At 40.0% G+C, this 23,084-nt stretch overlaps 1 protein-coding gene across 1 annotated transcript; it reads right to left on the reverse strand.

Annotated features, from left to right (window-relative positions):
* Window positions 1–1,774: 1,774 nt before the first annotated feature.
* Window positions 1,775–22,662, reverse strand: GTF2B (general transcription factor IIB; the record flags this gene model as incomplete). Its single annotated transcript, XM_009078318.1, has 7 exons — window positions 1,775–2,261; window positions 3,873–4,154; window positions 4,745–4,874; window positions 5,011–5,157; window positions 11,405–11,538; window positions 21,209–21,315; window positions 22,571–22,662. Coding segments are annotated over 7 exons (1,026 nt in total), but the record flags the coding sequence as incomplete, so codon positions are not given.
* Between the last annotated feature and the right edge of the window lie 422 nt (window positions 22,663–23,084).

Raw genomic sequence — 23,084 nt, forward strand, 5'->3', positions numbered from 1 at the left:
AGCCCAAAACCTGCCAGCACCGCCTGCGGCCCAGGCCCTGCCAGCACCTTAGGCTCTGCTCCTGCCCTGCCTGCCCAGCACAAGCAGCACATCAGCTAAAACAGAGCTGCAAGCAGCAGCTTACTCGAGGGGTCATAACTGCCTAAAATTAATTCATAGTTATATCATTTTTTTCCTAGAATGTTTCACATTAACTGCAGTCTACTGGGACCAGTAGTAACTGGTTTTCAGAACACCTCCCCCTTCAAACATATTTTTCATTCTGCCTCTTTGGGCTGCAGTTACTGCCATCTCCACACCACAGGAGAGACAGGAACTGCCTGCAGAACTGCAGGGTCAAGCCAGGATAGCATATCCTGCCTCCATCTGCTGTATTTCACAGCTTTGCACAGATGTATTTAAATTCCAGTCCTGCTGCATGCAACAATTTCAACTGCAAACACTCACCACTCATATGTCAAGTGCTCATGCATAATGCCTGAAAGCATTTAAAATATGAGCATTATGGGAAATATAAGTTTCAGTCACTTTTAACCTTCAATTTATATATTATTATTTGTATATTTAACCCACTGATCTATGCTGGAAATCAGCACTCCAATAAAGTCACTTCCACCCTTGCCCTTCCAAGCTGTAATAGTACACTAAAGGTAGGGCCCTGTCCATTCAAAGCATCTCACCTTCTCCCATGGAGGAGGCAGAGCAGCTCAGACTAGGACAAGCAATGCTCAGGTAATAGAAAATGCTGCAACAAAGTTGAAGGCAATACATGAGACTGGAATATTTGCCCTCCAAACTTCTGAGTATAACACCTCCAGCACCTGCACCTGAATCTTTCTGACAGCCAAGAGCCTCAGTGGTGTAACAGGACTGTACAACCACTGTTATTTGTTTACAGAAAAAAAATGTTAAACTGCCACATTTCAGTAGTCTCAACTGGCAGAAGAGGATTAAAACTAAACCAGCAAGAAAACAGTGATGGCTATTGACAATTAGTGCTGTTAGCACTAGACACACAGCCTTCCCTCTGCACAGCTTAGGACCAGATGTGCAGCAAGCTGACCCCTCAGCTGTTCATCTGGGTGAGTAAACTCAACTCGCACCTGTGATACAAAATGAACTCAGGAACCAGAAGACTCCCAGTTAAGTGCATTTGTTGCTTTGCACACAAAGGAACACTGTCACAACCAGTGCTCAAAGCTCTCAGTCTGGGGAGGGCTGAACAAGTTCTGGCCTTCACTCAGCACCTGGCACATGATTTCAAACAGGCAAGTGCTCACTCAGAACATGACCACAGGCCAGCCAGGCTGTCCAGTGGGCTGGCAGAACATTTTCCACAAACTTACACTAGAAATATCTTTTACCTTCCTTTGTGCAAACATCACAAAGTCACCAGGAATTGAGCTAGAGACCTCATTCTCTTTAGCTATTTTGTCACTACATCAGATTCACAGAAGCAATGCAGAGACAGCAGTGAGCAGCAGGGAGACTGTGCCAAGGATGCAACTAATCCTTTCACAACCAATTTGGAAATCTTCAGCAGCAGTTGAGCAAACCTTCCAACAGCCCTTCAGCAACTGCCCTGCACTCCAGGTGCAATCAGCCATGCTCTACAGATAACTGCAAACACTAGAGCACACCAGAGGTTAGACATTGTCCAGAAAGTGAGCATTTAAGCAGCCTTGTGACCAAGCCCCACCATTCCACCGACTGCATTCCAGTTCTCAGCATGTACAACAGTACGTGCAGTCATACCCACAAGATGGTAAGTGTTTTTGGAAAACAGTTTATTAGGGAATTACACAATATTTTCAATTTTCCAAAATACATCTTACTAGATCCCTACAAAAGAAATCTAAGTACAACAATATGAAATTAAATTTGTTGCGACAGTTATTAAATATTTACTTCCACTAATATATACATACAAAATGCCACACAATGAGCTTGTTTACCCTTGGAATGTGTGCTGTGTTCCAGCAGTTATGCTCCATCTCCACATCCTCCAGTTCCACAACATGAAGACTCAATATTAACACTTTGTACATCCTTTATTATAGGCAAAAATAAAGAGTTTGGTTTTGTTTGTTTGTTTGTTTTTTTAATAGAAATTAACCCTCTGCAATTTCACAGCTGTGGTAGTTTGTCTACTGGGGTATCAAACTTGAAGTCTGCTGGGAAGAGATCTGGAGCTCGGGGGTAGATCAGCCTGTACGACTGTCTGATTGTAACATCAGCCACACCAGCAATGTCACCAATTTCTAAGAGAAAAAGCAGAGAAGTGATTACGTTTCACTTTTGTCATTTGCATTGAAGAAACCAGCAAGCATAAATTATCAAGAAGTGGTAGACACTTGCTTCATTCATAACTCTCCCAAAAGCCTAACAGAAAGGGTTTTAACTGTGGTGACTGATATTTTGCACACATAAGTCTGTCTTCTCATGTACCACAGCTCAACTTACCCTATCAATCTTGGAATAACATCAGTTTCAAGCTGGCAGAGGGCCAAGAGTGCAAAAGTCATTAGAAACATCTACGGCAAATTCTACCTCTGCCCAGCAATATTCTAATAAATCATCAACATCAGGATCTTCATTTCTGTGCTGTGATTAAATATAAGCAAAACAAGCAACAAACTGAGTGGCAGACAAAAGCAATACCTACAGCTGAACAGGAAATACATTCACCTTAAAATGCACCGAGAAATAAGGCAGAGGCACAGAGCACTGTGTAATGGGCTGAGGGAACACTTGAGATGCACTTGAATTTATTCAAGATTTAATCAAGTTAGAAATTTAAACCTTGAACTGCATGAAAGCCCTCGGCACTGTCTGAGGACACGGGGGGAGTATGGAGTCATGTCCATGTCCGGGGCAGGCAGGGGTAACTTAACCATCACTCCTAAGAGCTACAATGCAATCGCTCAGGCGAGTCAGGATGGAGGCACCACACTGCCTGGGCCCCAGATCACTCACATGCCCAGGAAACTGCCAACATGATGAAAGCCTCAGAGACATAAGCAGTGATGAATGCAGAACAAAACACCACAACCTGACAGATAAAAGGCTATTCTTTACCCAAAGCAGCTGTCCACTAAGAAATTGCTGTATTTTTAACACGTCTGGACTGGACTAGACACATCAATAGAGCTTCCTCAGCCAGCTACCAGCACTTGGATCCATTTCTCACACCAAGTTCTAAGCACCACAGCCATAGCTCCCTTCCTGCCCCAGGCATTGCCCCCACAGAGGCCTCATTTCCTTGAGCTCCAGAGGGTGATCCATGCTGCTCTGAAGCTCAAGAACAGCCTCTACTCCTCAAGAACTCCTTACTGGCTCCCCAAGAGCGACCCTACCAGAAGGGAGTAATGCCCAAGGTGATCCACCACAAAGCCTGCTGTCCCACCACTTTCAAACTTTACCACAGGCTCACAAGAAGCCAAGGAACATGTACTAAAGTAGATGATTCCCTGGCTGCTAGAGTGATCAAAGGTTCAATGTAATACAAAGCCACAATGCTACCTGCAACTGCCCCCAGGTTTGTCTCTGGAGTATTGAGAGCAGCAGAAGGTACCCATGCAAATACTAGCATCAATAAACTTAAACCATGCTCATTCAAATGCATTGGTACGTTGCATTCAAGAATCCAACTCCTCCTGCCCAGAAGAAAATGAACTCAGTTTACACTGATTTTTTTTTTTTTTAATACTAATTACTCCATCTTTGTTGGGGACTGGGAGATCCAGTTTTGGTCCTTGATGGATGCAGTTAAAATGACAACTTATCACGGCTTGCACAGACCTCATCCAAGTTTTACAGTAACACTGAATTTTCTTTGAAGCAGAAAGACATGGCAAAAAAAAAAGTTTTACCTTTTTGTGTCCTTTTCTCTGAAGAAGCTTGTGATGCCATGTAAATAGCTGCAGCTGCTACAGAGATAGGGCTTCTCCCAGGAACCAAATCTAATTCCACAGCTTTACGGGCAATGTGTGTTGCTGCCATTTGTACTTGTTTGGGAAGACACAGATTGGAACAGAATCGTGACATGAAGTCTCCAGTTGTAATCAAATCAACACTGGTCTCAAGAGCTTTCAAAATCAGTTTAAAACATCGGCCTATTTCCTTCTTCGAAATCCTGGACACTGCACATATTTCTAAAGGAAGAGTGAAAATTAAACTTTAGGCTTGACAGCATTTGCTTCCAGAAAATAATCAAATTTGACTCTCACTATATTAAGACCCACAAAGAAGGCCAATGTCATGAAGGCCACTGTCACCAAGTAAGTTTTGCACATTTGTGAGACTTCAGTCAGTGCACATTTTTTGTACAGAACTTATTAATACAGATCACTTAGTAAGGGAAATTCGGTACTCAATGCTGAGAGTTCCATCTCTGTCAGGGAAAAGCTGCACATATTTACTGCAGAACTGCTGATTCAAATTCAGCTACAACAGTCCCCACCATCCTCTGACCAAAGTGATATCCCTTTCAAGTTTCACCAACACTCAATCACTTCCAAATGCTAAAGTCTTTTTAATGCATTACGACCAAAAAGCCCATGCCCAAGAGCTTACTCCACAAATACAACAAATTTCCACACACCCTTCTACCCCCTCCCCCAAACGTGAGCTGTAGCTGAGACCAACCAATTTGACCAAGTCCAGGAATGAGAAAACCTACCTCCTACAGTGACAGTAACTAGATCTTCACAGCAAAATTGAATCTGTATCACTGAAAACTTACCTTTAAATGTTCTTGGAACCCCCTCTTGCCTACAGGCTATGTAGAGACAAGCAGAAGCAATGGCATCATTACTCCTTCCCTTCAGGCTCTTTTGCTCATACACTTGCTTGAATAAATTATTTGTTCGATCCTTCAACGCAAGAAGATGAAATTTAATTAACTCTAGGCCATTTAATTAGCAGCAATATCAAAAATTCATGTGTTCATTATATTATGCTAACTAAGTCAATGCCAGAACAATTTAAGGAAGGGAGACATGAACTTACAACTATATTTCTAGGGAGGTTGATTCTGTCTGCCATGTTCGTAATTTCTTTGAAAGCATTCATCATGGCACGATCAGAGCTGCTCATAGTTCTGCGGTTTTGGTACTTTGAATTGCCAAATTCATCAAAACTTGCTGCACCTGTGCCCTGAAAAGAAAAATTCATATTGTCAATGACACAAGCAACTTCCTCCCCACTTCAAGACCAAACATCTTCCAGCTTTATACATCTGAGGCAAAAGTTCAAACAGTTGTGGCAAATAAACATCACTGGAGTAAATCATTCAATTGAGCATTGTTCCACACATCAGGTTCTGTACTTAACACCAGTCTCAGATTGTGAATTGATTTCCAAAGACCACAGATTACACAGGGTTTATCTTCCCTAATGTAACAATAGTTTAAAGAATAAAGCAGTATGTAGCCAATGTGTGCATCTCAATGCTCCTGGCACCAAAGCTGAGGCCCAGGATTAGGTTTTATGCGGCCTATGTGACCTGAGGGATGCTTTGCTTCTCCCATGTGTCCTCTGGGATGCTTTGCTTCTGCACTGTGGCAGACTGGAGAGTCAGAAAAACAATTTATGGCCAGATGGAGCCCAGTTGTTCCAGTGATAGCTCAACGATCCCAGTGAAGGCATGGGCAAAGGGAACATCCAAACCAATGACCTATTCAAAGCCAACTTGATACCGTGCCTGCTGGCAGCAGCAAGCCTTAATCAGAAAATGGAAATATCCATGTATTTTGACTTTACAAGAAAACCACAGACCTCTTAAAAAAAAAGCTTGAGGTCTTAGGAGAAGTAAGAGCCACAAATTCAACCTGGAAACTTCAAAACAAGCTTCCAACATGCGTTTTGTTTGTACCTTACAACTGAGAGAGCAAATTACACACTTCTATTACATATGCAATCAAAACTGCCCAGCTAAGAAGATCTAAGATGCTTAAGGTTATCAACTACCCATTAGTCCAAAACATATTTTGACAAACAATGCCATGTCAGAAGTGATAGTTGATGACAACAACACAGCCTGTAAATTCAGCAGAGCACTATCTGTAATTTATATTGTCTGAGTTTGCTGCCACAGTGCACAGGGAGCCATGAGTTCTCCCCAGTGGAAAGAGCTTTTCCAAACAACTCCATGTCATGAGTAGAAACCTGGGTTCCCTAAATCTGCAAGCACGTACTCCTTGCTGGCACCTTCAAACAGTTTACCTGGGCAGGGGCATCCAACTTTCACTGCAGACAGACTTGGTAATTTAAACAAGCTGCTGCAGACACAGCATAAAGCAGGTCTTGATCTGTGACTGATGGACAGCCTGGATAAGCACTTGCACACAGAGGTCTCAAGTCAGAGACTCAGCAATGTATTGGGATGTCCAGGCCATACAAAGTGGGGTGAGGACACAGTGAACAAAGGACAGAACACACACTGGCACCACCTTTTTCCTCTGAGCTCCCCAGTTTCTTCTTTCCTGACCCATGTTCTTGGGAACTGCCCTTCCCTTAACACAGCCTCTAACACTATAACCTCTCTGTGGTGCACATCTGCATTTAGCACATGTTCTTTGGCTGACAGTAAGAGCACTCACTCTCAACCACTCACTTCACTGTTCCACTTCCCTATGCTTAGGCCTCCAATCACACCCCGTTTCCAACGACCTCAGTGGACACCTCCACTGCTCAGACACATCTGTGGTGCACACACACTGCGATACTGCTGTGGTGACTGAGGACTCCAGCACAGAATCCTCCCTCACAGGTTTCTCCAGCCCCTCCAGGAGTACTTTACCAGGAAGTACTGCTCTGTCCTGGGGCCAGCAAGTATTCCCCTTTACCACACAGATCTACCCCGGTCCACTGGTTAAGGAAAACCAGGAGGAAAAAAAAACCAAAACAATCATCACATCTCTTAGGTGCTGTACAGTGGAACTAGACAAGAACTTTACCTTGTTGATAAGAGTGCTCTCCAAGAGCCATGCCCAATATACAGCTTACAACTACAAAAGAGTTGGAAAACACTCTTCCATCTCAACTACTTACATAAACTACAGCAATTCTCCCTGCATTTGCTATTTAAATGCACCATCTACTTTCCTTCCTGAGCTTTCAATTGAGGGCAATGCTTTGTTGACTTCAGCCCTTGACAACCATGGTAGGAGTCCCTTTCCCTTCATGGAAAAAAAACAGAAATCACACAGTTTTAACTGGAAACAAATAGACTACAAGAAATGTGCGTTTTGCTGCTGTGGCCTTTATGGGACATCTGCTTGTATCTTTCCCATCTCAGCAAGAAAGATATCTGTCAGAGTTCTACCTACTTGGCTTTCAAACAGAGCAGAAACCTCATGGATACAATCCTGGAAACAGCCTCCAAAACAGCTAAAGTGAGAAAATGGTACAGTAAACAGTGACAATCTCTGAAGGGGCTCAGTAGAGGTTAGGTTTACAGTGCTGGCAGCCAACAGCTTTGTACCCCACTATTTTCCCCACAGTAGCAGAAAGTAGAAGTTTCACCAGCATCATCCACACCACTGACTTGTGGTTAACCACAGCACCAAGGCAATGCCCCCAGACCCAGCAGTTTTCTTGCCCAGCACAACCAGCTCATTATATAGTTTGATGGATCCTTTCTTCTTTTTCAATCATCAGCCCCTGATATCTTGCTATGGCTTATCAATATAGCACTTCTAGATCCAGGGCATGCAGTCTGACAACAGCCAGCTTCCTTTCAGAGACATCTGATCAAAGGATAGGAATTCTATGCTAAGAGATTGCATTAGTTCTTTGTTCCACCAATCTAAATTCTCTTGGAGTTGCAGTCACTACAAAAAGGCATCAATTAACTACAAAGAGTGACAAAAGACAACACTTTCCACAAGATAGGAAGCGAAACAAAGTTTTCTCTTCGGTTCATGGAAGAGTTCTTTACATCAAGGCAGATCTAGAAGCTGCTTGTTGAGTTACTTTTTTTAATTTTACATGAGGATTTTACAAGTAACTATAACATTCTGGCAATCAGGTCACAATTAATGTGAGACTTCACCATGTCTCCAATTGATCTGCATTATAATCAGATCAACTGCAGCACACAGTATCTCATTTCAGAGACATACAGTTCAGTGCCAATATTCTGAAGACCTGCCTGAGGAATTCAAACCACTTCCACCACAGCCAACTATGCTATTCACCCTCCTCTTCACAAACAAATTAATCTTTCTTCCAACACAGGCTGCTGCTGCCTCAGACAGATGGGTCCCTTAAGTACTAAAACCAATTAGGAATTAATCCCTTTGCATGGGCAAAGCAGCCTCTCCTTTGCTGCTAGCACAGACCTCACACCCCTGCAGAAAGGAGCCCTGCAGCAGCACCTCCTGGTTTCCAAGAGGAAAGAGAGACAAGCCATTCTGTGAAGCACAACTTCCTTCACTGTTTCAAGGCAACAGCCAGTCACCAGAACTTTACTGTTGTTGATAAGGAGAAGAAAGTCCTAAAGGGCCAGGGAGTGCCTGCTGAGTGAACAAAGGGAAGAGATAATCAAGATAGGGGAAGTATGCCCTAAAGTGCCGGCTGAGGGGATGGTGACAATGATTTTTGAGAACTAATTGCAGTAATAATGACCACCCATCCCTGGAAGTAATGTATAAAAACCATGAAGTTTTGTCCCTGGTTGCACAAGTTTGCTGGAGCGATCCCCCTTGTGCCCAGTGCTTAATAAACAAATACCTGCTACTCAGAGATACAAGTCAGGGAGTAGTTTCTTTTACAGCTTTTCTCGGCACCATTATAACTGGTTCAGACTCCACTTCCACCTACATTCCCAGGAGTTTACAACAGATCTCTAATAGAATGTGCCATGAGAATTATCAATGTCCTTCTCTTTTGGATTTTCCAACTGCAGGTTGTGTTTTAGGGTAGAGTTTGCTTTTTTTACTGGGGAGGAGTGGGGGGTGTTTTTAGGAGGGTAGGGTGGGTCTGTTTTACAGATTCTATTATCTGCAGTCCCACCTCAAGTAGAAAGTTCCCTGTTCCTTGTCCCATGCAAAAGGTTGAAGCAAGCTCTGGCACTCAAATATGGAGGTCACTCTGGGCCATTCTAAGAAGTGTTGTTAACTGTGAAAATAACAAATCTCACCTTGCCTCATTCTCGGGAATTCATGAAGGCTGTTCCATACTCTCAGACTGTACTTATCCTCCCTCATGACTACACAAATTTCACCCTTGTTCAACCACTGTGCATATTCTAGGTCAGTCCTCATCCTAGCCTACTGCTGGCAGGGACTTCATAAGACTACTGCTAGAGAAATGTACTACCTCCTTGGTCTAGTTATATTTGTTGCAAAATTCATGCCCTTTCTGCACTGATAGGAGACTTCTTCATCTTCTGATATAAGCCACCCTCTTCCTTCCAAATGACTGAAAAAGAAAAATCAGCCCCTGATACAAAGTTCACATCAATGAACTGATATCCTACAGCCCCTGTTTACTGGCAAGACAAATACAAGACTACTTGTAGAGAAAACATCTTGGTTTGTCAAAGAGACTCCCAATTTCCTGTAGAAAATAATGTGTCTTCTGCAATTTCTTCCTGTGCAAATCAAGTATCCACAGTTGGACTGACTAACCCCTCTGCATTCTCCAACATGATCCTGGCAGTTCCAGTACTTGGACATTTTTACAATCACGCCAGACTGACATTCCCACATCTTGTCTTTACTGAATGGCACTCTTTGCAAGTTTGGTCAGACCTGTTCTGGGATGTTCTGCTTAACTGCAAAACTGTTTCATTAGTTGAATGTCCATCTCTGAAAATTTTTAGTTTTCACTGACAAACTTTTCACAGAGGTTTCTTTATGTCTTTAATTCTCTCACTGAGGCTGCTATCCCTCTTATTCTAAGTTAGGATCTGAACCTCCAGAGAGAAGAGCGTTAACAGCACAAGTCACTGTTCACCTGGATACAAAAATCTATCTTAACCTGAAATATCTTTTGTCTTTTCCAACATGCAGGTTCTAAAGGACCTCAGGTCATTCTACCTGCTGAATCAAACTGAGCTCCCAGAAACAAACCCTCTGTTGTATATACACAGCCCCAGAATGAGCAACAATGTGAACATGGAGTAAATAGCCCATTACTCTGTCTGTCCATAAAGGTGTGTTTCTGATCTTTATCACAGCTGACTAAAGCAGCAACAGAAGGCAAAGCCCTCTGAACTACTCTTTCTGATCCTACATGACAATTCTAGTGACTTCTCCAGCACTGCTTCACAGAGCTACTAGCAATGCCAATGCTTTTAATGGAGTAGTGCAGAAATTTGTTTGCCTGAAGGGATTCCTGAAGTCACCTAAAATCCTAAAATCTGGTAGACAGCAATGCTTGGAGTTGTCCAAAACACGAGCATCTACTTGGACAATTCCTTGAAGAGAAAGATTTTGTTTCCACTAATGGTGAAAGATTAGCTGTCCACCAGGATTCACTTGCCAACTTCATCTCTGAAGAATTCTTGGTTGAAAAGATGTTGCACACTTTCCTGTACACAGCCATAAATATTTAGGCATGTCTACTTCTTCATCCTAGCAACACCACTGGAACAAAAACTTCTGAGAAATCCTGGTGTGCATGTACCACAACACACAAAGCAGCAATACATTTTTAACAGTTATTTATCAGCAACTGCACCACCTTTCAAGAAACATTGAAGAAATCCACAAAAATTAACTTGGATCTTGCAGTAAAAAATGAAATGGAAAGAACAACAATGAAAACTTACCTGGGTCACTACTTCATGCATTTGTGTGACTCATCATGCTTATTCCCTCATGGGAAACAGCAGGATGTGATTGTACCACTAAATTTCAACCCAAATATAGATCAAATACTTTCCTCAGAGGCACTCAACACCACAAAAGAATTCTACATTTAGTGCTTTACAATTAATTGGAAGAACATGTACAACAAGCATGTAGATCTCTGGGTCTCCAATATGAATCTCCTACGGATTCTACTGCCAAAAAAAAAATGGCAGTTCATGTTGGTCAGTACTAGCTATTGAGAATTCAAAATTAAGTACCTGTTATTTCAGAATCATCTCAAATACACTTGCTAAGTCAAAGCACTTCTTTCAAAATTGTAACATCAGCTTTCCTATTTATAGCAGAATACCAAAGGGTGACAAGCAGCCCCATAGCACTGCACACTTTTCTTCTTATACAAAGGTTGACCCTTTCCTGCTGCCCCCAGGACTGAGCCACATTTTACACACTGCTGAAACATATGAGTTCAGTTTAGGCAAAATCTCTTTGCAAATACATTCTCTGAAGAGTTTCCCTATGTACAGAAAATCATGTACTTGACATACAGCAAACTCAGTAAAATTTAGCATTTTAAGTGTTACCTTGCCAATCATTGTGCTCAAGTCACCATCGCTCAGCAAAGGATTCTGGGTATCACCGACTCTGGATGGATCTTTTGTTGCTTTGTCATTGCTGAAAGTTCTCCACTCTGACCCCACATCTATGACCCTGTCACCTGAGATCACAGAAAGTAAGAGTCTGCATTAGCATAACAATCTGAAATATTTCATGACTCATTAAGTCAGACACTTGAGCTCTCCCTTGTAAGAAGGAATTCTGCTGGCATTCCCAAACAGATCAGTAACTTGCACCACAATGTACCAAAATGTTCAGGATTTACAAGTTAAGACAACAGAAAAAAATGCAAGGAGAGCTGCACAGAAGACATAAATAACTCGAAAAATGCATCCAGAACACAAAAAGTTAACAGTTATGCATAAAGAGTATGGCGGGATTTTCAATATACAAAAGGAATCAAGACCTTGGTTTCAAGCTGGAGTCACGATTGCCTACGGATGCTCCTAGTGCTTGGACAAATTAGTCAGCTGCTGTAACTTAAGTTCTCTCACATTTGCCATGTGCTCAATGTGCACATGTGAGTTATCTATCATGCACAACCCCATGAAGCTGCAGTTAATCACTTCTGTTGTGTGAGTTCCAGGTCCTTAGTACTCTGGAATCTGCCACCTTCTAACCCACCATAATGACATGTAGCAGCTCAATTCTTCTCCTTGAAGAGAGGTCTGACCATGCCCAATTTCCCTTCATTTACAACACTTAACAGTACCAACAAACAATATATACACAACTATTTCTCCTTAAACTCAGCATACCCTGTTTAACCTGAAGAGTTTCAGTACAGACTCAGAGTAAGCAGAAAAAGCACTAAACCCACATTCTCTGAAACAACTTTTCTTGCAGTCCTCTGTTCATCTCACATTCATCTAAACCTTTCCTACAGCAACTGTTCAGTTTGAGAAATAACTCTAACCAATATTCTGATGCAGGCAAAAGCCCTACAGTAATCACAACAACAGAAACTTATGGGGAAAAAAAAACCAACCACAAAAGAAAATAGACAAACTCCAGCCCCCAACCCACTGCTGGCAGCACAGTTCATTGTATTCACAGATCTGATAAAAGCTGCATCTCAAAGGTGTTGCCTGCAGAGCACTACCACGGAATTTTTAAGAATACATGTACAGAAAAGCACAAAAAGGACACTTTTCTTAGTGTTCTGCAGTAAAGCAGATTACAGTTCTGTGCAGGACAGCAGAAGAAACTTCACAATAATTGTCACCCTGCTTTGCTAAACCTGAGGAAAAACTCACCACATTTATCAGTGTTTAAGTGTGTTGTGAAACAAATGTCTGCAAAAAAATAAGTAGCATTGACTGCAACAAAAATTTCCGGTATGGGCATCTCAGTATGAGACCACTGAGGCTGATTTAACCTGGTGAAAACAGACCAAAAATAGCCTCTGCAAACAAAAGAAATACAAAATATAAAGCTGGAGAAAATAGAGGAGGTATGGATAATGTGGTGCAAATGCACAATTACCTGGGGGAGGAAAGGGGAATCTAGTCCAACAGAGGAACTTTACTTTAAACATTAAATTATGCAAGGACAATGTTTGAAATTGAAAGCTCTGAATGAACCAAAAGAAACTGCCACAACCAAGAACAGTAACTCTTGGTTAGAGGTGTTCTTATCACTATCTGTCAGACATGCTCACAGCTATGGCTCCACCTTTATTTACTGCTCTAATAGAAACCAAGAGGGTGAGGGGAAAAAAAACCTAATCAAAATCTACAAGGTTAAGAATAACAGAGCAAAAGGCAGCACAGATCCATTCTTTCTGCTACAAAGGTCTCCCCCTGTCCTTGCAAGCCTGAATTTGTAGACAGCATGCTCCTCTGGCTCCTGGGCTCTCTGTAAATATTTGATTCAGTAATGCTCCTTCTATGGCCTAGCAGTAACTTTACTTTTAGACAACCTCCCAATACTGTTTACAGCATCTAAAAAAAGCAAAATGTACTTAAAATTCTGGCATGGTATAAATAGAACACTGAGTACAGAGCAGTGATGTAATATTTTTCCACACAAGTGGGAATGACCTAAATGACTCACTCAGGGATCTGCCTCTTGTGAGTTATGAACCATTACTGCTCTAACAAAAAAGTGTTATATCACTGCCTGCTTTGGCAAACATATTACAAACAGAGGACTATTTCAAAGTGAGAAAAGATTAAGAAGAACAAATCACCGAATATAAAGTGTTTGTGTAATTAAGATGCAGCATGCAAATACCTTTACTTTGCCAAGAAATCTGCTATTGCAGAAAAGTTTTTCTGTATACTGTCAGTGTCACTGAAAACACACAGAGGTCCCAGGCAGCACATTCCACCTTTCAAAAGGCTTCTATAAAAGTGTGACACAAGCTAGAAGTATCAAGAAAAATGGAACAAACAGGCCCACAGGTTTCCATAGATGGAAAATACATTAGGCTGAAAGCATCATTAGTTAAATTATCCCATTCAACAACAAACAAAAACAAAACCCCAAGTGTGGCATTTATTATTTTTAACTCTCCAAAACATAAAACCCACTTTGGAACTGTGATATTAGTATAGATGCAATTAAGCCCCATCCTAAGTGACTGAAACAAAAACTGAAAGCACTAAACTCAGTTTTACAAAACACAGTGTAAGAAATCATCCTTGACAACTGGTCCTGAACTAAGACTGCAAGTCCTACACCGAATTTGCTGGGTTTGCTACTGACTGGCTTTCCTGAAGCACCTGGAAATATAGGTCTGACAGTCAAACATGAGAGTAAAAAAAGCTCACAGCAAGAACCATGTAAAATTGTCTCTGCTTTCTCATATTATTGTATTGGTTTTGGCAACTCTATCAAGCTGCAATAAGGATGGGAGTGGCTGTATATTGCCTTTGCTGCTTCCTTTTGATGCAGTACTTTCAAACAAAAATAGGCTTCACTAGATAGTTACATTAGACACTCCTTTATTTAATTTTCCTCTAACAGATGAGTTCATCTACTCAGCTTCCTTCCCTGAAATACACACAAAACCAACACTTTACAAGACCAAATCTTTGTGAAATGCATCTCCAGGCTGCTATTCTCAAGCATCTTTCCAAAGAGAGAAATTTTTCTCCATTGTCCCATTTCCTTCCATAAATCATTATCCCAGTATTCAGTTCCTCTTTAGAGCACAGTCTAGGAGGCCAATACACAGGCTGCAGTGCAAACACACACTGCAAACTTCCCTGATTCAGGTCACCCATGATCTGAAAAGCTCATTTAGTAAAATGCAGAACTGCTACTCAGAACGGAAAACCTCAGACCAAGGTTACTTTTCCTCACAACTGACAAATGCAAAGAGCATGTGCTACAGAAATGCAAGAGCAAACTCAGGTCAGACTCAAAAATTAAAATATAATTTTGAAAAGTTTTTAAAAATTAGCTTCAAATATCTATTTATCGCAATTTATGTATTCTTATCCCTCCCTTAACATTTCTCAAAGGAAAATATTTTCATACAGCAATGTTAGGTGTACGTTGCATCAAGTTCTATACATTCACTAATATTCTAATCTTGACATAACTATGGTATTAAAAGTTTGCACTCTGAAGTCCCAAAATACTACTGTTAGTAGAGAATGTTTCATTCTTACAGTTAGTTAAGGAATCTGCTGCCATCTAGTGAGCACATCTATTATACTTCTAATTAAAAGCATTGTAAAATGCCAAATTTTAAAATATATCTATAGGATTACATTTAAGTCAACTCCTTATTAACAGAGCCACGAGGTGCTGGGACAAACAATGCAAAAGTTGAAGAGCAGACTACAAACTGAGGAGAATCATGAGAGCACTTAACTGTACAGAGCCAGGCTCAACAGTCTAACACTCAACTCTCAGCTTCTCCTAATCCCTAAATCACTTTTGCAACCTTCTGCTGGGCTTGCTCATGGGGAGAAAAACCCACAGTTTTACAGTCACAGCTTTTTCTATAAGATTCCCAGCCTTTTGTAAGATAATAGTATTCTCTGCAAAAGTTATCTTGTTTTCAATAAATTGTCGACACCACAAACACATCACCACCCACAGCAACACCAGTCTATTCACAAGACAGCTAAAATAACTAATGAGGCTTTCAGATGCTAAACAAAACATTAAAACCCCACAAGCAAACAAACAAAAACTTCAACTAGTTGTCAGACATCAACAGCACCATACCAGTTAGGAAAGGCAACTAGAGATGGAAACAGACAGTACAGCACTGAAGGCAAATGACTGTTACAAGAACAAAGGCTTAGCAGCTCCTGCATATCAAAATGATGACAAATTTAAAAGGACCTCCAGGCTTCCTAAGCCATCAACTTGTATAATAATTTTGGAGGAAGCAAATGAGAGTAGAAACGTTACACAATCTGGTGGACAAATCTGGTCAGCTGAAGTTATACCTCTCCAGGACTTGAGGCCTTTAAAAGATTAACAGCTCAAGTACTTCTGAAGGATGCTCCAAAGTACAGAATTTCAATCAAAAAATGTTGTGCCTTGTCTACACTACATCACAAAAATTAGAGGCTATGAACTCTTTTTCCATCAGAGAAGTTCAGATTGTTTCCAGTCCTCATTTGCCCTAAATCACTTTGTCAATCTGATAAGGAAGCAAGTTAAAAAACAATCCCTAAATAGGATGATTCAAAATGTTACTGCTATTCCACTAGATAAATCTAGTACTTCACCTAATGGAAGCATTAGTGGCTTTCAAACATCTCTGGTCTCCAGCCAAGAACCCACTAACTAAAAAGCCTCCTCCACCCTCCAGGAAATTTGTGGTGCTTATTACAAAGCCTGGTAAAAGATGCCAACTTTGGACATCTACAGTCTGTTTCCACTGTTACAATGTTACTGCTGAACAGCTAGAACCATCACCCTTGTCTTTAAAGCTGCAAAGGGTTAGAATAAAACAGACTATTTGAAATGCTGGCTGAAAAAGGCTAGCAAATTACTTTCTTCATATTATAAATTTCCTGTATAACTCAAGCATCTATGAATGCTCATGCAAGAGCCAGCTACTCGACGTGCCTTTAAGCATCACTATCCTTTATCATTAGCTTTCCTCTGAATGCAAAGAGGTTGCTTGCAAGAACTAACTTTTGTCAGACACTTTTTAGTGCTCTGGACACCAAGCACAAAAGCAGCAACCACATAAAAGGTGTCAATGCAGATCCATATCTAAAGATTTTTGCCTATCCTTTCAAGCAACACTTTGAATTAAGATTTCATATTTTAGCTTTAAATGTTGGTAATACTTGCAGAAAGAAGTAACCATGAACATACACCCAAATATTGAAAGATTTTTCCCCACGGACATAACTGCCCTCTACTGGATCCAAGTCCACCAACAGTTGGGAAAAAAAAATGGTTTCTTCGGTTTCCAGAAAATAAGCATCTACATAGAAGCAATCAACCTTATCTCTAATGACAAGCATCCTGAGTAATGAACTGGCTAGATGAGAGGCAACTGTGAACCCCCTTCCAACTCTTTTATTATACTATAGAAAAAAATTAATTGTGGTGTAGTTAAATCTTGCCTATTCTTCATAGGGCACACCTGAATTTACGATGCACTGTTTAGATCTCAAACTTTCCAAAGTATTAGCTAACCAAATACTTTGACAATTTTGGAACAGCCTTACTACTAACCAGACATATTGAACTTTTTTCCCCAAAAGAGAATTAACTGAACACTCAGGTATATACAGAACATGCAATAAATATCTGAAGAGTTCATAATATCATTCAAAGCTTTAACAAGTTGAAGGATCCTCATCAGCTGACGACAGACTTCAACTTTTTTGTCAAAGAAAGCCACCCAAAAAAGACTCCATACAAGAGCACAGATCTTCGCCAAGCTACACCTGCTTATTGAAGAAAACAGAGCTAACCCGTTAGAGAAAACCTCTTACTACATGCTGAAAATAAACTCCTCCCTGCTCCAACTCCTACAGACTAAGACAGCATTCAATGAAGCTATACAGATGTTTAAGGAAAGTTTCAGCTCAGGAAGGTATTCCTAACTAGCTGAGATGCTACACAGTACATGACACTGGACTCATTCTAGTCCTCTGAAATTCAGCTCACCACCTTGCTATATCAAGAAAATTCAGTGCTTTGTCTTCCACTTGGATTCTGCTTTCTTCAGTCCCTTCTGGCACATGGTCTGACTTCCAGCCTTTTAACTGCCTAAAAAGTAGTAAGCAAAATATTTACCTGTCAAGAAAGAGTACTGACTAGCCTTGTGTTCTTGAACTAAATGCTTTTCCCCCCCACTGAGTCTGTCTGACAAATAAGACACAACAAATGTTTTAAACGAACATAGAACTAACTACTTCCCCAAACCCTAAGAACTCTGCAAACTCTCACAGCAGCCCATGAACACTGACCATACCACATAGCCAAGAACGACTGGAGAGAAGTTTGTATAATAAACATATGACTTGTGGCAGGTGGTAAACCAAGACAGAGTTGTAAAGTTTCAGATGCATGTCACTGCAGATTAATATCAAAATTCCATGGATAAGTGTAATTTAGGTCTCCAAGTATCTATCGTGCAAAAACCAATTAAGAAAAGGAAGGAAAAACTAACAAGTTGGAAATAATTACCGTGAAAAAACAGAACACAAGCTAATCCACAAAAGGTAACAGTGAAAAGGCAGAGGAGTTTTTAGTAGACTGAAGCAGTATTTTGAAACAATAACAAACCAGACATCTACTTCAGTCATACTGACATTACAAGATTTAATTATTTTAATACTGCACAGCACAACAGCACAGTTTATTTAGAATGTGTGGAAAAACACTGTGCAAATAAAAAGCAGAGCATTAGATTTAGCTTGAAATTTCGATCTTTTTGAGACTAAGAACAACGCTTATGAGTAGAGAAGAACTGTGATGAAAAAATCTCTCAAAAACCCCTTTAAAAAGCAGTACTTGCAATATACAGCTCTAAAATATGGAATTCAACTGATAAAGAAATCACCTCCTTCTCCCCTAAACTTTTGCATTGCTTTACCTTTTCAGCTGCAGACCTGATAAATGCAAGATAGGTCATAATACTAGTAATACTGATTTCATCTCATATTCCCAGAAAATTGATTACAAAACCTGAAAGTTATCTATGCACCAGGTACTTTATCCTATGATGCAGTTCTACATTTGATAAACTCACACTTTTTCCATAAAGGTGAAACAGTACTTTGCCACAGCAAGCAGGAAAAACATCAAATGCAAATACACTCAGTTTAGTCAAAGACTCTTAGCTCTGACTACAGCTAAACTGCACGCACACACAAAATCATTCAAGTCACACCACTGTGTACTTCATGATCTTTACAACAGTAAAAGAAATGCACAAATTCAGCATTTCCCACTCCGCACCAGTAGTGCTCTGCAGACACTAAAACCTCAGTATTTTTAAAGAAACTTGTAGCACTTCCTTGGCTACACAGTATATTGAGTTTCGGGGAGGGTTTAACTGTTGCATTTGATCCCCTTCAAGATAAAGATCTAACTGACATTTGGTCCACCCGGAAACAATTTCAGCAGGCTCTGTTCACATCTGATCATGACCTAGGCAAGCCTTGAAACACAAATCCATAACTTTCCTATTTAAGCACAGGAAATGAATCACTACTGTCTTAAGGGGAACATGTACCATGTAATCTGCAACAAATACATAACAGATATATTTGGAACAACCCTACTTCACACACATCTCCAGAAAAAGAGGCATCAAGAATTGGATCTGGTTTCCACCTACTCTAAATTTCTTACCAGACCAGATGAGAAAATGTGTTTACACTTCTCTCTGCTCATGCACTCTTCAATTATTTAGCTTCATCCACTTTAATTGGTTTTCCAAACGAGCTGCTAGATACCCCAGCTAATGAACTAGACATATGCAGGTAAACTAAATTGCTGAATGAAAGCAAGACAGAATGAGAACACTCAGCACAAGGCAAGTAAATGTTAAAGCCTTTTAGTGACAGAGCCATAGAAAAGCTGACATTAAAAAAGTGCATGCTTAAAGAAAAATACTTTTTACACTACCAGTAATGTTGGCTATAAATTGCAGAGACCACTTCAAACACATTTTAAAAATTCAACTCAGCAACAGTTTCTATTAATATTCTATTGATTCTGCTCATTGATATTGTTAACAACTTGAACTAAAGAAATTGCCAAAGCTATTAATTCAGAAAAGCCAGAGAATAAATCTCTAAGGCAAGAACACCTTGTGACTAGGTAACAGAAGGTACATGAAGTTAGACTTATAACAAATTCCAAGTTCCTGAAAACTACAATTATCAATTTCCCTCTTCTCCTAAAGCCAGAATTATCTTAAAAGTTAGGAACTGATCACGATGGGCTTTTCTAAACTTTTGTTCAACTTCTGTGGCAGCCATGCAAAGAGCTGACCATGGACCAAACTGGTTTTAAGCAGTAACTTAGAAGCCTATAACCACATTTCTGTAGGATATATTGCTGTGGATATTTGAATTTTCAAGCAGCAAATCTGTTCTGATTCACTGACCCTTAGCAGAATTCATGCCATTTAAGCCAGCCCTTCTTTTCACAAAGCAGTAACAACCCTTCCTCTAGCCTTTTAAATGGGTTCAGAATTTTAAAGGAAAACGGTACTCAAGTTTAAATATTTTAACACTTACTTTAAAAAGCAATGTGGAATTTAACTTTTGCATAAGAAAAGGACACTTATTTTAGCCACCTGGCTAAATTAGTACTATCTTTGCCACAACTTCTTAAGCTTTTAGCTTTTCAATGAAAATTTTCAACTCATCAAGCCAAAAAAAAAGCCACCACAGTCCAAGAGAGAGGGACAGAAACCATGTGAAATTTGTTCACTGAATGAATCACCTGAACAGGCACCCTCAAAGCAAAGGGTTTTCTTTCTGTAATGGCATGCCTAAAAAAATTAACAGAAATCAATGAACTTTAAAGAATTGTCATAACACAATGCATAAGGTGCATAATAAGATGTTCATCCTAGAAAAGACACATGAAAATGTATATGCAGCAGGTTCTATGACAACATGACTCTCCCTCCCACTCATTCAAACAAAGAAAATGCCTAAAAGGACTTGAATTGTAAATATTCCATTGTGCTTAGAAATGCAGTCTAGTCTGTGGAAGTTGTTGCTACACAAATCAAGTAAAAGAGCTCAGCAAAATTCCAGTGGGAAAACTGGGTATTTATACTTTGGATAGCCTTAAAAGAGTTAGAAGTACTTGAAAACAGATGCTGGCACCAATATAAAGAGAAATCCTTCAGGGCAGTAGATAACCTCCAGCTAATGGGAAACTGAGGTTGGCTGGGGTTTGGTTTTGTGGGTTTGGGTTTTTTCTTCTTGTAAGCAAGTTATCTGACATATAATTTTTATAACATTTCTTATACTCTCCTGACTGAAACAACAGCCATGATTAAAGACATAATCGTGGACTAGACAACACAATATTCTAATTCATATTACAACATATTTTAAATTTTCAGTCTTTTAAGAGAGTTTGATTGTTTTCATAGTGCAAGAAGTTACCAAAAGGCAGACTATCCAAAACAGTAAGCTTTTAGCCAAGAGGGAATCACAAAAGACAAACCCAAACCACCACCCACACTTGGGCATCAAAAAAGAGCCTTTTGATACTCAAATTAGAATATACTACTTCTACAGGAAGGCAAACCTACACGTATCATTTCAGTTATATGGTAATTCATAAAAACATGAATAGCTACTTACCTACTACTAGCCCACACTCCGAACAAATCATATCACCAGCTCTGTAATCTTCCACTAAAATGGAATCTGGATGATTTGGGCATGTCACCCTCGGAAGGACATCCAAACTAAGAAAAAAATTAGAGGTGTTAATTGTTTTGAAACAAGCAGGCTGCATATCCAAAAGCAAAGGAGTTCCTTGCTGATAATAACACATTAATAATACAGAATTTACAGTGATTTGAATCACAGAATATTAACCTGAATACCTAAGGTGCACCTTTTATTTAAATGTTGTTACACTGCATCTGACAATTAAGACTTCAGATCATCTTAAATTCCAAATTTTGTGTAATGTATCTCATACCAAAACCACTTCAAATTAAAACATCAAAGACCTAAATAACAGACTTGATTGAATACAGTCCAACTCAGTCACTAAATGAAGTTCCCAAGAAGTTAGTGGTTCATTCTAAATGAGCATTCTCACTTTCTAATCAGAACAGCATTATTTATCAGGTCCTTACCTCAGGAAATAGTGCATATACAACATACAGATTTAGAAAATCACCAGTTCAACCACAGATTTATTATTTTTAAGTATCTGAAGAGCAAGTCCCATTTTAAAATAAGCAATTCATTAACTGTGAGACCTTATCAAAAATAATCAGTTCATGAGGGTGATTACAGGACAACTCCTGATAACAGGACCTGTCTCTCTCACACCCATGCATCTTCAAGAATTACCATACATAAAAGAAGTCTCCCATAAAGCATTAGCATTAATTCACACAGCTTTTAGCTACTGACTAAAGTGATAACCAACTGTTTCTAACAGTTCAGTTCCAGCTGCTAGTGACTGTTCAGTAACTCCATTAAAACCAATCATTTCAAAATTTGAGTAATACATATTTATAATTGGGATTCACATTTTCTACAAAGCCATTTTGCTTTGTGGGTTTTTTTTGCAAAGGGTATGGAAAATTGACTGCAAAAATTTGTCCTGAATACCCACTAATCTCAACCTGAGTGTGCCAAAAAATAATTTATAAACCTTCCAGTTGTAAAAAATATCCCATTAAAAGTTAAATTAGTCCAAGTTCCCCCTTTTTCCACCAGGCCATCATTTCAGCCTAACCTATACACCCACCTTAGTTCTTACTTTTCTGATATTTCTGACAAGTCAGAAATACAAAGAAACAACCCAAATATTTTAAACCATTGACTGTTCACAGGAACATTTAAGACCTGAAACCAAAGCTGAATATCAACATCACTATTACTATTAAAGCCTCCAGAAAGAACATGTACACACAAGACCTTCAGATGTAAATTACATTCAAAATACCACGTAAGAGCTCTTTAAACTACTTTCCTTCTCACCATTCCCAGCCAGTAGTTTCATATGACAGAACTGTTGACAAAGCATTCACAACCATCTGACGTTTGGCATTACACAAAAGGCTAGTGACACACTAAGCAAAAGAAAAAAAATCCAGAAGCCTCAAAGAATACCAACAGTGCTTTGTTTCAGACTTTACCTTCACAAAGCATTGTAAATATTAGTCTTCCTATCCCGATTTTAACTCGTTTAGCTAGAAAATTATATTGTACTTCTTACAACACACAGGCTCGATATATTCAGCCACCTATACCAAAGGAAAATGCGTGGCATGTGTGTAAAGGCCCATCTCAGCAAATAGCTCCCGAGCCGCGGGGAGACTGCAGGGAAGCACTTCCGAGATCCTGGGACAGGTTAAGCAGGAGTCACAGTCACTCCGCTCTGCTCCGCGGGCCTCCCTGCGCTCCTGGCCGGAGAGACGATCCGCACACATCTCCAGGGGAAAACAACTCGGGGCCCAAACCCGAGTTTCGGGGCCCCGCCTGAGGCGGGCAG

This window comes from Acanthisitta chloris, unplaced genomic scaffold, assembly GCF_000695815.1.
Source record: "Acanthisitta chloris isolate BGI_N310 unplaced genomic scaffold, ASM69581v1 scaffold8857, whole genome shotgun sequence".
Lineage (NCBI taxonomy): Eukaryota > Metazoa > Chordata > Aves > Passeriformes > Acanthisittidae > Acanthisitta > Acanthisitta chloris.